Source organism: Lupinus angustifolius, chromosome LG11, assembly GCF_001865875.1.
Source record: "Lupinus angustifolius cultivar Tanjil chromosome LG11, LupAngTanjil_v1.0, whole genome shotgun sequence".
Classification (NCBI taxonomy): Eukaryota; Viridiplantae; Streptophyta; class Magnoliopsida; order Fabales; family Fabaceae; genus Lupinus; species Lupinus angustifolius.
Window position 1 is genome coordinate 9,650,111 of NC_032019.1, and position 18,979 is coordinate 9,669,089.

The window sequence follows — 18,979 nt, forward strand, 5'->3', positions numbered from 1 at the left end:
TTTTTTTCCCTTTTCTGCTTATGTAGTTTAATTGTGTATTTTAAGCTGAATTATGGGTCCTGATTTTATGTCATAGTATGTCTAGTACTAGTGACATTTAGAGTCATATATAAAGGCAATTTGTGATTCTAATTTGCATGATTAATTGATTATATATGTGTAGGTATTGACGGAATTGAGGGTTATTGATATAGAGATTTGTATGTTAAGATGGATAATTCATCCAACTTTGATGAAAACTCTGATATGGGGTATCAACCTTCACATTCTTCAATTGATCAAAATGATCATTCACTCACTGAAACTGCTAGCTACTCTCCAATCAGTGGTGATTCCTTTGCGTATTGCTGGACTAATTCAGAGTCAGAGGTCTCAAACTTCTCAGAGCCTATAGATGACAATAGCTATGCTAGCAGTGAACCCTCGTCTTCTCGGTCGAGGTCTGCAAAACATAGTCAAGCTTCTCTTTCCAGGCTGGGAATGAAGCAATGGAGACATTTATGTGATGATAATCCTAATGTCCTTGATCTGTTGGAGTCAGGTTGGTTCAAACTTCGCGCAGTTCGTGTAGTTGTCTGTATAAATATATATATAGGAATTAACTCAATTTTCGGGACATATGTAGAGATTGAAATGATGAAAGAAAGATTTTCAAAGCTACTACTAGGAGAAGACATGTCTGGTGGTGGAAAAGGTGTATGCACTGCAGTTACCGTCTCAAATTCAATTACCAACCTCTATGGTAATTCTTTAATTAGTCGCATACATATTGAAATATTAGGCATTAATTTGATGAAATGGAATCACTTCTATTTGACTTTGTGAATAAACAAAATTCATAGAATGGTTTAGAATTCCAACATAGTCATTAAACATATCTGGATTGGGAATTTGCAGCTACTGTATTTGGACAAAATCTAAAGTTGGAGCCACTGAATCCAGAAAAGAAGACCATGTGGAAAAGAGAAATGAATTGTCTAATATCTGTGTGTGAATACATAGTAGAATTTGCCCCAACTGCACAATACTTGGATGATGGCACAATTATGGAGGTGAACTATTATTGAACCTTAGCTATAACATTAATGAACCTTATTCGTCGGCATCTCGAAATGTGTCTAATATATTATGTATGCAATGATCTCTCTCAGGTAATGACAAGCAGACCAAGATCAGATATTTATATCAACCTCCCAGCTTTGCAGAAACTTGACACTATGCTCATAGTAAGAAAACTTCAATTGCTTCTTGTTTGTGACAATTTGACCTGTTTTCATCCGTAGGCCTTGTGCCTAACAAAGTTGAATGTTTTGCTTACAGGAAATATTGGATAGTTTCATTGATACCGAGTTTTGGTATGCGGAGCAAGGAAGCATATCGGGGAATTTAACCCGTTCGCGTGAAGGCTCGTTTCGAAAGATTGTTCAGAGGAAAGATGAGAAATGGTGGCTGCCAGTTCCTTGTGTTCACCCTGGTGGTGTTTCTGTTAAGTCAAGGAAGCACTTGATTGAGAAAAGGGACTGTGCTAATCAAATTCATAAAGCATCCATGGCAATAAATAGCAGTGTTCTCGCGGAGATGGATATCCCGGAAACTTATATGGCAAATCTTCCCAAGGTTAGTCCTATTGATGATCCAATTTTTTTGTCATATTGTTGTTTCTCAAAGTTTAAGACTAAAATACATGCATTGAGTCTGAATAGCTGTAACAATTTTGGTATGTGACTCTGGATTTCACTAAATGAATTCAATAAAGCCAGTTGTCTGTGCTGTGATCATTAAATTTCATATGTTTCTCATCAAATCTAATAGTAACAAACTGAGTCCTGTAGAGAACATGTGGTATAATTTCATATAAGGTAATAGTAGTAACATTTGAATTTGATGAGATTTTCTTTTGATATTGTGCTTGTCCCTTGAAATTAGTTATGGAAATCTATGAATGATAAGGTTAGTGCAGCACAAAATTGTTTTGCTTGCTGGTGAAAACACATTGCTTTAGAGGGGGGAGGTGGAGACTCAAGGGAGAAAATAAATGGGAAGTTAGAAATGTAGTGAAAAGTTTTAGAAGTATATGACTTTGTCGGAATAAGAAAGAGCATATGAAATATAAGTTTAGCAAGATGCAAACAAACTGTGCTGCTGAAAAGGTAAAAATTGTAGATCATACTATAACATAGGTTACTAGATTTCAGTATATTAGGTCAATCATATAACATGATGAGGAAATTGAAATAAATGTAAACTATAAGATTCAAGCGAATGGATGAAATGTTGGAGTGCTTCACGTGTCATATATGATAGATATACTTCACTAAAGCTTAAGTGAAAATTTTACTATATAGCTATAAGACTTGCAATGTTATATGAGTCTGAATATTGGGCGGTAAAATGTTAACAAGAGGTTAAAGTGAAAGAAGCAGATATGATAATGTTGTGTTGGATAATAGACACAAGATAGGATTAGGAATAAATGCAGCTCGATGCACAAAGCTCCTACCTTATGGGATTTGGAGAGAATAAATGTACATAATCTTACTATAAGTAGAAAGATCGCTAGGATTTGAACTCACCTCTTGGCCACTAAGAAGCAAATTTACAATTGCATTGTGATTCACCCTCTAGGATTAAGAATGAATGCATTAGAAAGAAACTTTGAGTAGCTCATATGGTAGGAAAGATGGTAGAATCTCACATTGAATGGAAGTTAGAAGCTCCAATAGAGAGTATATCAAATGAAGATTAGTTCATTTTCTAGAGTTAGACGGTTGTAAATAAAAACAAGACATAACACGATTAGGGAAAACTTAGAAATCAACACTTTGTCAATTAACATGGTATATAATAGAGTATTATGATAACGTTTGATCCAATCCCACTTACCGGTGAAAAAACACCAAGTAATCACAATTGTTTAATTCCATACAATGCATTAAGTCTTTTCTCTTTTGATCAGAGTGGAAGGGCAAGTCTAGGGGACACGATTTACCGTTGTATGTGTGGTACCGACAAGTTCTCGCCCGATGACCTTCTTGGAAGTCTCAAAATAAGTTCTGAACATGAAGCCCTTGAGCTGGCAGACAAGGTGGAATCTTCAATGTACACGTGGAGACGTAAAGCTTGTTTGAGCCATTCTAAATCATCATGGAATAAAGTAAAAGACATCATGGCTGACACTTACAGGAATGACAAAAACTATGTCTTAGCTGAGAGAGCTGAAACTTTATTGTTTTGCTTGAAGCAAAAGTTTCCTGGACTTTCACAAACTTCCTTGGATACATGCAAGATTCAATACAATCGGGTAAGTTTAATGGTAGTACATAAATGTCATAGTTATATAATTCTTTACTAAGTAATTATAATAGATACATTATATGGAGCAATTAACAATGGAAAAAAGCCTAAAGCCATGACATGGTGAATCTCCTAAGAACATTTTTGCACACCATGATAATAAGGATATCTATTGTAGAAAGTGAATTAATATATATGTAATTATGATCTCATAAATAATGAAAAATGTCTTTTGCAGGATGTAGGGAAAGCAATCCTAGAGAGTTACTCAAGAGTATTGGAAAGCTTAGCATTCAACATTGTTGCTTGGATTGAAGATGTTCTTCATGTAGATAAATCAATGAGGAATCAAGATGTATAGAAACCACAACTGAGTTTTACACTCTCTTCTATCCAATTTTTTTTTGTAAGCCATAGCTTTTGTAGAGCTTAGACATGTATAGATTAATGTATGGTAAGCTAGTTGTTAGTTGTACTACATAAGATAATTTTTCATATTCAGTTGACGGGTCCATAATTTACATAATCTTTATGTTTAAAAATTAAAGTAAACACAACTTTTCAAAAGTCTAGTCACAACCGAAGTTGGAAGAATTGAAGATGTTATACACTATTGTTACAAAACTAAACATCAAAACACCTTTTTGAAGATTAACACTTTATAGATGTTTTATTTATCTAACAATATGAAGATAGGAAGGATAAAGATAGCAATAAAAAAATGAACTAAAATGAAATAAAAAAGTTCTGTTTCACTTGGCAATTTTGTATAAAAAATATGCAAACCTCATTATTTTGTTGTTGTTACATACTGGTAGGAGGAATAAGGATCTCTTCATTAATGGAGAAGCAAGTACTACAAAATACAAATGAAAACTTAACTTGATAAAACATTTTTATCTTTTTATATATAATAGAATAACATTTTTACTATTAAAAATACATATAAAATTAAGTATTTTTGTCTCTCCATTAATGGAGAACTAGTTAAACTATGAAATTGGAAGTCAACTTTCACGAATAATGGCATAGTTGAGCATTAAATATGGCTTGCGTATCTCAATAGTTGATCACATGGGAGGAGGCTCAAAATGGTTTATTAGTTCAACGTTACCAAAAAAATCTATAGCTAATAATATAAAAAATATTATTTGTATTCTTCCAACTTTGTAAATTAAAGTTGTATTTTCTTGTTTCTAAAGGAAAATATGACCATTTATCTGATAAGTTTGGAATAAAAAACTATTGATACACAAGGAACCATATATTTATATATTTATTTATTTTTATCAATAAAAGGAGTGAGAAGACAAAACAAAACAAATACATCATAAAAATGTATCAAATGCTCGCCTAAACTTATTTCCATTCATTGGTAAGTGAGTTTAAGTGTTTAACATTATAAATGAGATATTTTTGTCAATTTTCTCTTCCTTGGTTCTTTCTTTATGATTTTAATTACTATAATATTTTAGATTTCAAAATAATTCAAAATTCTAATATCTAGAAGATATTTACAAAATAATTTGTATACTTAAGTGAAAATATAACAAAATAATAATTGAAAGTTGGATCATTAGGAGCGACATTTATAATAATTGTTATTTTAACGTTGTGTTCATCACTATCGCTCGACGACCTAGCTACTGTACCTGCCCCTCCTTGACGGAGCAGCCACCACTTTCAGCGTCCGCGGTACCATTTCTCTTTCTCTCTTCATTTTCTTCCTCCACCTTTCTTCTTTCTCTTCACAAGTCTAACAATTTTACTACTCAAATCGCCAACGATGTAGTAATGAAAAATGCGACCTTTTGCTTCAATTGATCCTCAAATTCTCAATTACTCAGTAATTGAAAATTTCTCTTTCTATAGATTTATGCTGTTGTCATATGAATGAGGGTTTCAGTTTAGTAATGCTAATCAATAATATTCGTTTTAATGTAGATTTATTCTATTTCATTCAGTTATTTTGAACCTTGTTCATGTTATAGTTTATCGGTTTCTTTTCAATCTTAATATTTGTTTCGTCCCTGATCCTTTTTTGTCTTTCAATATTCAACTGTTTATTAGATGGATTTTGAATTTCACCTATTACTACAATACAATGTATTGTTTAATGGTATATTATTTATGGAACAAGTACTTTGGATTGTTATACCTAGAATCAAATGCTTCTTTAATTGTTTGTTAAACATCTTATAATAGTACACTGTCACTTGGATTTTGTACAAGAGGGGTTTTATTTTTGAAAACTTTTTGAATGGGATTTCGATTTGGAGTCTTAAGCTTAAAATTTTGGTTCAATTTATGATAGAATTTTGGGCCTCCCTCGCTTGGGAGAGTAAGGTTGCATACATTTACCCTCCCCAGATCCCACTTGGTGGGATCCTTGTGCAGTGGGCTGCCTGTGATAGAATTTTGGCCTACACAGATACTGTGTTCACTCTGCCGCCGACTTTTTTTGTTATTCGTCTTATGTTAATATATTGCAGGTAGTGTCTTCCAGGAGAGATCATTTAATCTCCTATTGGGATCTTATAATACTCTTTTTTGTGTGTGTTCAAAATGGCATTGGTGGTAATCTGTGGGCAGCCATGCAGTGGAAAGTCCAAAGCAGCACTTTGTCTGGTGGAAGCTCTCAAAGAATCAGAATCCAAACAGCAAATGAGGATCATAGATGAAGCTTCCTTACATCTTGATCGTAATCAGAGTTATGCGAATATGCCTTCCGAGAAGAATTTAAGAGGGGTGCTTAGGTCGGAAGTAGACAGGTCAGTGTCCAAAGATAGCATCATTATAGTGGATTCTTTGAATAATATCAAGGGTTACCGGTATGAGTTATGGTGTTTGGCTCGTGCATCGGGGATCAGATATTGTGTGGTTTACTGCGATGTTGAAGAAACCCATTGTAGAAAATGGAATGAAGACCGCAGGGAGAAAGGAGAAACTAATTATAATGATGCAATATTTGATGATTTGGTGAGAAGGTTTGAGAAACCAGATAGAAGAAACCGATGGGATTCTCCTTTGTTTGAGTTATGGCCTTACAGAGATGCAACAGATAAATCTTCTGCTGCAATTTTAGATGCTGTCTCCTACTTAACAAAAAAGGTGGACTCCAAAACCCGGGATGTTAAGATATTACAACCAACTATTGCAACTCAGACTTCACGTTTCACAGAAGCAAATTCTCTCTTTGAGTTGGATAAAGCAACACAAGAGGTCACAAATGTTGTAGTAGAAGCCCAATCTCATGCCCTTGGCGGGCCACTTAATGGCATTTCTGTAGGGAAAGACTTGCCTACAATCAACATTTCAAGATCAGTTGGGCTGCCAGAGCTTCGAAGGATGCGGCGTACCTTCATAAAACTGACAGGGCAAACGAGTTTAAGTGGACCAGCACCTCCTTCTGATACAGAGAGTGCAAAGAGAATGTTTATTGACTACTTGAACAGGGAACTAGGATCTTCTTGAAGTACAACAAAGTCTTGCAATTCAGGCTATAAGTGCCCTAAAAGCTGTCATATTTTGTTGTAATGCTATATACTGAACTATCTTATATTACTCACAACATACTTGTTGAATGAGCTACTTTTTTTCCTTTTTATGATGTCTTTATTTCCATCAGTTCATAGCACTAGTGATGTAGGAATAACCCTTGTTTCTTCACTTATGAGAACATGTCCTTTATGATTCACTTATCAACATCTTGTGGTTTGTCCTTAATAAATACTAGATGCAGAATTGCATGTTCGGTGGTGCTCATACAAAATTAAATGTTTAATATTTTCACAAGGATAGTTACTTTACCTTTAATTTTAATAAGTTTTAGCTAGTTAGTAAACTCAAGGACTTGTGGTACAATATATTTAGAATTATATGAGGGTTCCAGATTTTGTAGACTAATCATAAGTAATCTAAATCCATAGAAGTTAAGGAAACAAAGAGCATAGGGTAGAAATAGGATGACAAAAATCAAAAGTCACATGCTTACTGGAGTGTAGACACCACACATACTCTCTTTTTCAGTAACATGATACTGATAGAGTGGAAACTATGCTGCAGCTCAGAGTGTATCTTGTAGTACTAAGTAACATTTTCCCATTTAACATTACATATTTTTACTCATTAAACAAGTCCTAAAAGCTGAGAATATCAAAATCCAAAAGATAAAGACATAGCACATACCTTTTTTTTCTTCTGAAAAAGACATAACAAAAATGTTGGTAACCCCATAAATGTGTTCTTAGATGAGCAAAAGAAGTTAAGATACCTATCTTATATGAAGATGAGGTAATTGGTATAATTAACTTTATGACATAGTCTCTTTATTTGTTCAAATAAAACTTCGCATTTTTCTCCTCAAACCTCTCACCTTGTTAGACAACAAAATTTTGAGCTGTTCAATGTACTTTATTTTTTTATAGCTAATAATACCATGATAATTTAAGGAACAGTGTCTGATGTTTCTTTTATCATTATTATTATTACTATTATTATCTACATAGTAAGCTTCTTCTTTGTCCGACTAGCATTTTTCCGCTAAAAGCAGGGAATCCCTTTTGAGATGCAATGGAACGAAGACTCTTACTGTCAATGTTTAATTGTGTTAATAATGTCTTAAGAATCCCTTAAAATTGTCTAAATAAAATACCTAAGTATATACAAATGGTGCTTTTCATTTCCTTTCATTTTTACATTCAAATGTGAGGCTTTCCAACGACATTACAATAACCACATTTAAAACACTGCTTGGATATAGAGAATTTAGAGCAACTACGGTGGTTATTATTTACATAATAATAACAATTTTACTTTATTCTATTGTTCTTATTTTCTGATTTTTGTTTTTAAATAAGAAAAATTCTTGATTGTTTTTTTGAAAGTGAGAAGAGGGGTAAATGTTATGGGAAAAATAGATGTTGTAGGATTCAAATAAGAATAATGCTTACTATTTTGGGAAAAAATATATATTATTCTTATTTTATGGATAGTTGTAATAAATTATAAAATATTGGTGAGACCCAAATAAAAATGAAATTTTGTTTTATATTGAAGATGCTCTTAAAACTTATTTTAATAATCTGAACATCATTCCAGGCAAGTTAACAAAATTAAAATTTATAAAACAAAACCCAGTACAGAATAAAATAATATCAAAGACTCTACAAATATAAGAAAGTTTACATAGTACACAATTTTGGCCCACATTAAACACTACCAAGTTCACAGTATACACATAACATGCTTGCCTAAAAATGTTTATTCATTGGAAGACATTTTTGCTCTGCTTAAACGACATTCAGTTAACTAATATGTCTCCCTAATTCAATAATAACTATAAAGACCAACATAAACATCAAGACATATAACAGAGAAGGGATTTCCCCCTACTCATGCATCAATAAAAAATACCGGGTAAAACCCAGGGTGAAATGTAATTATCTCTGGACTAACCAGTAAATAATTGGTACAGTTAATGCTGATGCTCTATTTGAAGCCCATAACTATGGTAATCTGAGTATATTGAAGGGAAAAAAACAATGGTTGAGAGCCTGTGTATGTGCTTGTGCCTCCAAAAGATATATAGACAGTGCACACACAAGTGTGCATCAGACATAAAATGAGCATAAAATAGCTACAGACCACTGGAGATATATTAGTCTGATGAATTGGTAATGTTGAAAAAATCATCACTATAAAAAGGGCGGCTCAGTGCACGAGGCGCCCACAAAAATCATCCCTATATATACAACAAAACTCTGAAGTGTGTGCCATGATGTGCACAGTCCAGATGCGGGTGAGGTGATCAACAGGTTAGTAGTCAACAAGGCTCAAAATCACAGGATGCTTTGTGAGGGCAACACCCTCTCTTCCCTTCAACAAAGAACACATCCCTTCACCCACTTTTCAAAACAATGTTCCCTCGCGGCGGCATGCACAAAATGTCATCTTCATGCCATTTATGCAACAATTACAGAAAATGAAACCGGGGTCATGTAGCCCAAAGTCCAAACCAATAAAAAATCCCGTTTATCAACTATCATCATCAACAGCACCAACATATGTCAGGTCTGTCCGCCTCACCCTTATGCCCCCTTTAAGCCAGCTGGCAGCTCGAATGTTAACATGGTCGCCACTCCCTATGCTAGCAGCATTACTTGCAGATGGACAAGACCCAGCGCCGTCTTCTAGAAGCATCCAAGGATCAACTTGAAAGTCATTGTCCTCTTGTTTTGCCTTCCCTGGTGTCCTAGTTGCAGTTCTTGATAATGGAACCATGTTCCTCTGAGGGGCAGTTGAATTACTAGACTTAAACCCAGGATTTATGGTGCTTTGTTGAAGACATGAAACAGCAGAAACTGGAACATGTAGTGGCTGGCAGTAGAAAGAGAACCGCGTATTGGGAAAGAGTATGGGCATTGCAGCTTGGATACGCCACCTGATAGTCTCTGGCAGTTGCATATGATCCAAATCATTCTGCATCAGACAATAGACTGTGACAAGGAAAAATGCTACAACAAATCACAAATAAAATTTTGTGGATTTATGCCAGTCTCAAGGGTCCATTTGCGAGTTGGTTTTTGGAGGGTAATGTAATGGGGAAAAGGGAAAGGCTAGGGAGCCATGAAATACACTTATGAAATAGCTCTGAGCTTTTCATTTCCCTTCCTTCCCCTCCAAAACCCAACTCACAAACAAACCCTTAGAGTTAAGGGTGTGTTTGGGTAAACAGTTTAACTAGGCACTTGTTCAATAAGTTTTTTTCAAATAAGCTAAGAAGAGCTAATAGGAAGTTTATAAGTTATTTTCATATTCTCATAAGCTCATAAAAAAAGTTATCATAAGTCCGAAGTTCTTCATAAGCTCTTCCAAACGCCCCGTAATTAGATTGGAGTTGAAATAGTCATCAATAATATGCTTTCCAATAACAAAAGGCTCAGTCACTGAAAAAAAAAGCTGTACACAAATACACAATTCATAGGCTAAAAGATCAAACCTGCATAGTCTCCAAAATCTCTCGGTCAAATCCATTAAGTTTCCTCATATGTTCATTGATGGTCTTTAAATCAGGTTTCTGCCTTAGCCAACTTGGAGGATAGCTGCTTAACAACCCATGCAAAACCAACAACAAAAGATCAAACAGACCCTCAGCAGAAGAATCTACAAATGCAGCAGAAGCAGCTTCAGAAGATGACACCACCTTCCTCCTCATCAGAGAACAATGCATGGAAATGTCTTTATCCTCATGCACAACCCGGCTACCAAGGAGACGCAAAATTATGGGGGAAAGTGCATGTCTCATGTTCCGCAGAGATGGCTCCCTGCAAAATTGAACATATGGAACTCTTAAACTTGACTCTACATTCTAGCATGTAATAGTTCTACCACATACACATAAATTTTTAAAATAAATGGCTTCATAACTCAAAAATCATAGTTTCTATTCTAAAAAGGCCAGAAATGAACTGATCAAATTGAGTTCCAACACCCAAAATCTAATGCTCAAAATCCATTTAGAAGCAATCACCATCAGTGTTAGAAGCTTGGACCCATGAACATAACGGACAACCCCACTAACCAAAATGTGAAAGAATCATACTGCAATTAGCTCCATTTATTTATTTATTTTTCATTTAAAGAAACTTGACAACCACCACAGAATTTTGTTCTCTGATAGGTAACACTGCTAACTTGATAAACTAACCCATCTCATATTATTAATCTAGTAAGGAAAAATATATCTCTAGTGCGCAACAAGACTGGAACAACAAAGCTATTTTAACAAAGTAAATCTAGTCTTAATTACCTGTCGGTGCAAAGAATAGGAAGGAATCTCAAGAGTAACTGCAAACGTAATGATATAGAAGCTCGTAGGGCTGCAGGAGAAGGTGGAGAAGAGTCTGTTGCAACATTTGCTCGTCGAGTTAATCCAGGGCTTCCACCTTTTATAGTTCTGCGGGTATTTACTTTATTTTTCTGACCTTCAACTCCAGGTGGAGTATTTCCCACTGGCTTACTTGCCCCATGTGTAACAGCAGTTATTTGTTGCTCAATAGCATTTAACTGTTTGATTAAATCATTTGCGAAAGAACTGTGGGACTCATCAGAGCTTTGATCTATGCAAGGAAGAAGTAACTCAATAAGAGCCCTCTCAGTAACTTGAAGTTGGTTACTACTTGAGCTTTCTGAGTCCAACACTTGAGAAGACCCCTTCAGGCACCTTTTCGGATCCATTCCCACTTCAACAACTTCTCGTTCTTCAAGAAATGCAGTATCAAACTTCTTTCTGTCCCCCTTAATAGTTGCCAGATCAGTACATGGGCTACACCAACCCCAAGGCTCCCAAAACTGAGTCTTAACAGAAAGTTCTCTACTCTCGGCAATATTACGTAGCCTTTGTCTAATAGTCTTCCGACCAAAGAGGACATCCTGGCCTCCAAGAAACCATTTAACTTGCAGCAACATTGAATCCTCTAGTGACCTACCAATAAGATGAACCAACTCTGAGAAAAGGGGTGCAGCATCAGGTCTAACCAGTAATCTTGTGAGAAGTATTTCAATGAAGTTGTTCTCATTCTCAGAAGCTGCAGCAGACTTCTCTGGATTGGACGAGGACAACTGAATAGCCTCAGCCAAGGACATGTCATGTGTCTCTAGTTTTTCAATGAGGGCTTGTTCATTTAAAAGCAATCTTAGTGCAACCCACTGCCAGTGAAATTTGGCAGGTTGCAAGGTATCCAAGACATGCACAAGCATATCCTTAAGCTTGGATTCACCAGTTCCAGAAAGCCTGTTGTTACCTTCACCATTTGTATAAATAGATTGTGTCATCTCACAATCAATCATAGCATTTAGAAAGAGCCTAGAACGGAGAGGAACAAATGCCATGGATTTTAAATGCATATCAGAGCCATTCACCTCTAGTAAGTTTGCAAATTCAGTATCACTTGGATCTGAAGCCATAAGATCATAAAGGCCCTGACTGTCTCGAAAACATACATCTCGAAAAGGCAAATGTTTTATAGCATCGGATATTGCTATAGTTAGAGACTGATGAAGTTGATTCATATCTTCACGAACTGCAACATTAGGATTCAGAATGCAGGGCCACCACTTAACAAAGGCAAAAATTAGATAGGCAGGTGGAAAGACCAAACTCAGAGGAAGCATACGCTGCATCCTTGAAAGAGCTATAATATGTGGTTCGCCCAAGAGTTCCACCACTAATCCTTCACAAATGGTTCTGCAGTTTCCCACAAGCAACCTAAACCAATGCAGATGAACTTCAATTGAACCATCCACCTTAAAAGCCCCAATCGAACGTGCACTTCCATTTGAACTGGATCTTGTGCTTCTTGCAAATTGAACAACATCCAGGCCCTCCTTCAATCTGAGAACTGTTACCATTCTTTCCAGGCTGGTAACACCATATATAACTGCACCAACAACAAGTGCACAAACAGCAGCAGCAATTTTTGTTGTTCTTGCAACCACAATTTTACTAGAGTTTCCTCCCACATCATTTGGAAGAGTAGTACTAGAATCATGTGCATCAGGAGACAATTGAAACTGAGCTCGAGATGCTTTACTGGGAGCAAAAACGCCAGCAATAGCAGCAGATGCTTCTGTTGCAAGAGCAACCTCAAATACACGGCTTTGCCGTTCTCCTAGGGCTTCCTTAAGCAGGCAGAGACAGGTTATATGCATTCGCAGAATGCATCTCGCATAGTTCAATGAAGTTGAAGCCAACATTGTATTTGAATGATTATTGCCAGATGGAAAATCAGGGATTTTTGCTAAAGTTGGACCAACACTGCTAACAATCGCAGAAACAGCAGAACAGATCAAAGAGGGATCCCCTTCTTGAGCAGCACCACCGGTCTGCCTTATGCAGTCTATCAAACCCATAACAATATGTTGAGCAATTTGATATCCATTATCCCGTTTTTCTAAAGCAGGACCTTTTGGCGTACCACCAGCAGCAATGACCTTTCTATCTTTGCCAAAGAAATAGTGAAATGCTTCGTCAACATTCCGCTGCACTACGTCTTTCATGCCTGAACCTACTCTGGAGGGTAACCGACCACCACTTATCTTTTGGCGAAAGAAATCATCAGGATCCTCAACTCCTACAGGAACTCCAAGGGATAACCCTAACTCCCCGTCCACTGATCGTCCAGACTCAAGTTCGGAGGAAAGTCTTGCATCACTTGTAGCCTTAAAAGTTTTCTCCCACTCACTGACACTAGCAACATTGCTGTATTTTTTCAGTAAATACCGAGCAAAAACCATGGATCCTAAACCTGAAACTCTTCCATTGGATGCTATAATAGATGCAGCACGGTACATTATAGAAGACAAAGCTTCAGGAATAAGGTCTGCTGCAACAAGAATGTTCTCGTACCTGCATCAAATGCAATGCAGAAGACAGGCTTTAACATCAACTCATAAAATCGATAACACACTGATCAATAGTAAAGACTACTCATAAAGTACTGGTTGAATGATAAAATTTGATGAAGATAAATAGAAGACAGTATATCTGGATAGCCCATGCAAAGTCGTAGAAACTTCATTGTAAAGTCCAGTATACTCACACTATAACCATTTTTGAAATTTGCAACTCGCTTCTTAAAACAAGAACAGTGGCTTGTGTTGTTAACTTGTAGATAAGATAATTTATCAAAGAAATCCTGAGAAGCTAAGAGCCACATAGATTTAATTGGTACTGGCATGATTTATTTAAGATGACAAAAGAAGGGAGCATACGAAGCACTCGGGAGTAACATATTAGCAGGTACTTCTGTAAAACTTAGTATGTCACAATTTTAAAATGGTCTAAGTTATTAAAAAAACATCAAGCACCACATGAATTAGAAGGGCCAGCTGAATGTGTGGAAAAGCTAATAAACAGGTATAACTGTATAAGCAACAAAATAAAGTATTTCGGTAGAGATGACAAACAAAACTATATAAATGAAATAGCACACACCGTCTCAGTGATGATATCAGAAAAGCTTCTCCCACATCACAAATTTGGTTTTCCACATTCCTTGGCAGCATCTTAACATTCCTCCCACTCTGAATAGTTTGATTGGAACTATTAAGAACCTTTGGCACCAACCAGATGAGAAACTTGGAGGCCGCAACTAAATCATCAGAGATATCCATAAGATAAAGTATCAAAGAAAGTTCATCCTCACCAAGTTCCCACCGTATAGAGCTTCTATCATCCACAATAGAAAAAGGCCTGCCAAACTGACCAACATTTTTTTCATTCTCTTCAACAACCTGCTTAACAACAGTCATCAACCAAACTGCCATTGCCCTTTTCTCAACAAAGCGAAGCCGCTTCAATGCTTTCCCAATGGAAACAATATCCCCACAATGACATGTTTGGCTATCCACATATCTCTGCTTATCTCCATCTAAAGCTGCTCTATGGTGAGAACAGTTTACCTTATTATCACACACATGACTACTGGATGCCCCTTGGCTACCCTTGATTCTAGAAGCTTGCAGTTGAGCAAGACTCTGAGTCTTACGCACATTCTTCTGTCGAGTCTTATTAACTTGCTTGATTGACTTTGGTGGTTGTTCAGTTTTGAGGGGCTCAGAGGATTTCAGCCCCCTCTTTACCCACCAAGCGTCGTCATCATCGGGTACAACTGCGGAATGACCTTGAACAACTGAGCATCTTTCCTCACTTATTTTCTGTCTCTTCGCTCCTCTACATTCTTCACACCCAGGTGTACCCTCCACTGGATCAATCTTGCTTTTATAGGACCGGACAGGTCTTCTAATACTTCCTTCAGAATCATCACATCCTGCAGTGCTCAAATTGGATAGGCTATTAGGTAGCTGTAGTATTAACACGATGTCTGCTTTCAGTTCCTCAATGTTAACATCACCCATTGCACTTTTAGAAGATACTGTGTTAGTAAGAATACTTTTCCATTGAGCAGTTGACACTGTAGAAGCTCCATTCTTTGTAGAAGCTGGATATTGCTTTCGCTTCTTAGCAGATATACTGGCATCATCCCGATACTCACTGTCACTTGGAACACTACGAAGTATGAGGCGACGTTCATTCAAGTAAATTTGCACAGCTTTGTCAAGCTGTGGACCTTCAACAATTCCTGATTCTTCCAAAGCCTCATGCATAAAGCACCTAGGAAGCTGCTTCAAGATGTGATAATGCCTCTTCTTCCGCCCCAGGTCAACCACATAAACATTCATATCCATGATCCCACTCACTATCAGCTGACGTACATATGCTATGGGGTAAAAGATGCCTGCACGAACAAGTTCCACTATAAACAGATGCAGGCGTTTGTAACCTTCCCCTTTATGCATTACATGCTGATCAATCCAACAAACTATAATATCATGGAGAGGACCTGGGCTTTCAAATATACTCCATCCCGCACATTTTGAACTAGATTTTGATCTAGATACATTACCCAAATGATTCTGATTATGCTGCTGTTGATTCGAACATTTTGCTAAGTGACTGACTCTCTGATTTCTTCCATTGGTTAGTCTTGGTGAAATCTTCATTTCCCTCATCTTCATCTTTAAAAGCCTGACAGCTATATGCACTTGGGAAAGATCTTTCCTACCAGTGAACTTTATGTCACACGGAGGATTAGTACGAAAATCCCTGAAGTCACATGTTGCCCACTCGCAAAGGAAAAACACTGAATATATAAGCGACAAACTTATAGTCTCAAACCATTTCAGTGATAACCTTAAGCAAGGGCTGACTTTAGCAACCCAATCATCAGATACAGTTCCATCACAAAGATCTTCAAAAAGAAATTTATATGCTCCACGTAAATCTCCCAGCACAAGAGATTTATCCAAAGTTTTTGCAACTTTAGCCAGACAACGACCCGGATAGCCTGGGCTTGCAGCCCTTGCCAGATATTCTGCATTTTTATGAATGCTTGAAAAAACGTAACCAAAATCATCTCTACTATTTTCTATCCTCCCTGAAGCTTCAGTTGATTTTAGTACAAAATTCCCATCACTCACCGTATTTGAAACCACAGACGATGGCAAAGGAAAGCAATCCAAACCAACAAAAGTATCTGGCACTGCAAGTATCAAATACCTGAGCATCTCAATCAGAGCATAAATTGTATATGCCCTCCGGGAATTATCTACTAGATCGGATCCACCTGGAGCAGGACCACAAATGACACGAAGAGCTATTTCAGCAATAGTGCGCACATAATTTTGAGACAGAACAACAGTTTCTAAAAAGCCATATATAATAGGCAATAACAGCTGCCAAACCTCAAACAGATTTTCCTGAAAGGAACAGAAATGTGAAAAATCAAAACCAGAAGGTTCAAATCAGCCAAAATAAATATAAACGGAGCTTGTTTTCATAAATACATAAAACTTGTTAAATAAAAATGATAGACAAGTAAATACCTGTAATTGACTCAAAACCCAATCAATGACCAGAGAAGGAAGAAGAAGTCCTTCAGCATGATGCCATTGCAGAAGCCGCACAATATACCACCATCTAAAATGTAAGGATGGCTCATCATCAGAAACAGATAATAATCGATTACTTTTGTGCTGCATTGATCCCATATAAGGCATTTGTAGTGATCGCTCTCTAGTATGAGTAGAACGCAGAGTAGAATGAGAAGAATTCTTTGAGAAAAATTCATCCAGAAGAGTCTGCAAGTAATTGATAACATCTTTGGACCAAACCTCAGAACGGGACAGATGTATTTTGTCAGCAGTCCCAGAACAAATACCAACAGAATCAGGTCGAACCTGAAAAGTTCAACCATAATCTACCTCCAAATATTAAAAAAGTATAAAGTAACCCAGTATAATAGGTAAATATACCAGCATTGAAGCAAGCCTACCTGATTGAGGTAAGTAACCTTTATAAACCAAGTGGCCCTCAGCAATGGAACATTATTCCTGATAAGAACATCTAAGAGTAGTGTCCCTTTATAACCATGAGGAACTTGATCAGCCAAAGAGCGTAATCGCTTGTGTGGTTGAGATAAGCCCTGTAATTTTTTTTAACTTAGTTACTACAATACTAGCATCAGCAATATTCCAATAAAGAATAACCAAGTAAAAATGTAAAAAGTTATTTATGGATTTTTTCCGCTATTCATGCGTTATGCAGGCATACCAATCTATCAACTTTAACAGCAAAAAGCCTAAGGAATTGGTCTAGGAACTTATATAACAACAGTTCTTCAAAATACGTGAATAGCGCCAGTTCAGAACTATGCAGCACATAAACATATTCAAGCCCTCCATATTTTCACCAAGTGCCTGGTTGGATTATGTAAAAGAATTAAAAAACAGAAAACATAAAGGAGAAAGGTAATGAGAGAAACTGAATGTTTATGATTTTTATTTCTTAATCAAATATGAACAAGCTATCCCCTTTATATAATCCAGGGGAAGCATTACAAGAGAGAATGAGAATGAGAATGAGAATGAGAATGGGAAGTTACGTGAACAACAAGTAACTTCCCCTAACTAACTAACTAACTAACTGTTTCTGTCAACACAGAAACAGAACAACTATCAAATAAAACTGATTCAGTAACAACCATACTGAATCAGTCCATAAACCAAGACTTTAAGTCTTACACTCTAATATACCCCCCTGAAACCTAGGGTGACTGATTAGAGAATCTAAATCAGTGACTTTAAGTTGTTTCCTTAACAATAAAAACCTTGCAGTGGCCAAAGGCTTTGTAAGGACATCTGCTGTTTGAAACTCAGATGGAACATGTTTAACTAGGAGAGTTTTGGCATGAATTTTGTCTCTCACAAAGAAGAGATCAAGCTCTATGTGCTTGGTTCTGCTGTGAAGAACAGGATTATGTGCCATTGCTACTGTACTTAGGTTATCACACAAAATCAGAGGAGTTTGATGAGGAATCTTGAGTTCAGAAAGAAGGGACTCAACCCAAATCATCTCCTGAGCAGCTAGGGCAAGGCTCCTGTACTCAGCTTCTGTGCTGGATCTGGACACTGTCTGTTGCTTTTTAGACCACCATGTAATGACATTAGGACCCATAAAAAGACAAGCCCCTGAGATGGACTTCCTATCATCAGGATCAGAGGCCCAATCAGCATCACATAGGCAAGTGAGAGTAATAGGAACAGAGGAAACAGTGGATGCTGTCTTGAGATGAATGCCATAGGAAATTGTCCCTTTGATATACCTAAGTATCCTCTTAACTGCCACCCAATGCTGATCCAGAGGATTACTCATAAATTGGCAAACTTTGTTAACACAAAAGGCCAAATCAGGTCTAGTTATGGTGGCATACTGAAGAGCACCAACAACTGACCTAAACAGTGAGGGATTTTCAAAGGCTTCTGTTCCAGTTTTAGAGAGTTTGCAAGTACTGGACATAGGATTAGCACTAGGTTTGGCACTGTCCATGTGAGCTTTGAGGAGCAAATCCTTGACATACTTGCTTTGAGAGAGAAAGAGAGAACCATCTGAAAGATGTTTGACCTCAATGCCTAAAAAATAATCCAATTTGCCTAGATTTTTGAGAGCAAAACTAGAACTGAGTTTGTTGATCAAGTGAGAGACTTCTGAACCAGAGGATCCAGTGATGATGATATCATCCACATATACCAAAACAAACAATTTTTGAGAACCAGAAATGAACAA

General features: G+C 36.7%; 3 protein-coding genes across 5 annotated transcripts in view; 2 read left to right on the top strand and 1 right to left on the bottom strand.

The window, feature by feature from the left end:
* Nucleotides 1-3,753, top strand: LOC109359552 (rop guanine nucleotide exchange factor 3-like). Its single transcript, XM_019604258.1, has 7 exons — nucleotides 1-541; nucleotides 626-742; nucleotides 898-1,052; nucleotides 1,152-1,226; nucleotides 1,321-1,617; nucleotides 2,957-3,301; nucleotides 3,533-3,753. The coding sequence occupies exons 1-7, from the start codon at nucleotides 211-213 to the stop codon at nucleotides 3,653-3,655; spliced, it is 1,443 nt and encodes a 480-aa protein (XP_019459803.1). The 5' UTR covers nucleotides 1-210; the 3' UTR covers nucleotides 3,656-3,753.
* Nucleotides 4,890-7,046, top strand: LOC109360525 (protein KTI12 homolog). The gene is made up of 2 exons (XM_019605488.1): nucleotides 4,890-4,989; nucleotides 5,787-7,046. The coding sequence occupies exon 2, from the start codon at nucleotides 5,860-5,862 to the stop codon at nucleotides 6,766-6,768; it is 909 nt and encodes a 302-aa protein (XP_019461033.1). The 5' UTR covers nucleotides 4,890-4,989; nucleotides 5,787-5,859; the 3' UTR covers nucleotides 6,769-7,046.
* Nucleotides 8,467-18,979, bottom strand: part of LOC109360524 (mediator of RNA polymerase II transcription subunit 12-like) — a 16,875-nt gene continuing 6,362 nt past the window's right edge. Inside the window, exons 8-13 of one of the 3 annotated variants that reach the window (XM_019605485.1) lie at nucleotides 17,190-17,339; nucleotides 16,741-17,094; nucleotides 14,291-16,614; nucleotides 11,105-13,702; nucleotides 10,295-10,619; nucleotides 8,467-9,774 (exon numbers count right to left, since the gene is read on the bottom strand). In XM_019605485.1, the coding sequence (XP_019461030.1) occupies nucleotides 9,331-9,774; nucleotides 10,295-10,619; nucleotides 11,105-13,702; nucleotides 14,291-16,614; nucleotides 16,741-17,094; nucleotides 17,190-17,339 (6,195 nt within the window). In that variant the 3' untranslated portion in view covers nucleotides 8,467-9,330. Of the gene's footprint in view, nucleotides 9,792-10,294; nucleotides 10,620-11,104; nucleotides 13,703-14,290; nucleotides 16,618-16,740; nucleotides 17,095-17,189; nucleotides 17,340-18,979 lie in introns of those variants that run through there. The other 2 variants (XM_019605486.1, XM_019605487.1) reach the window with 2 other exon arrangements.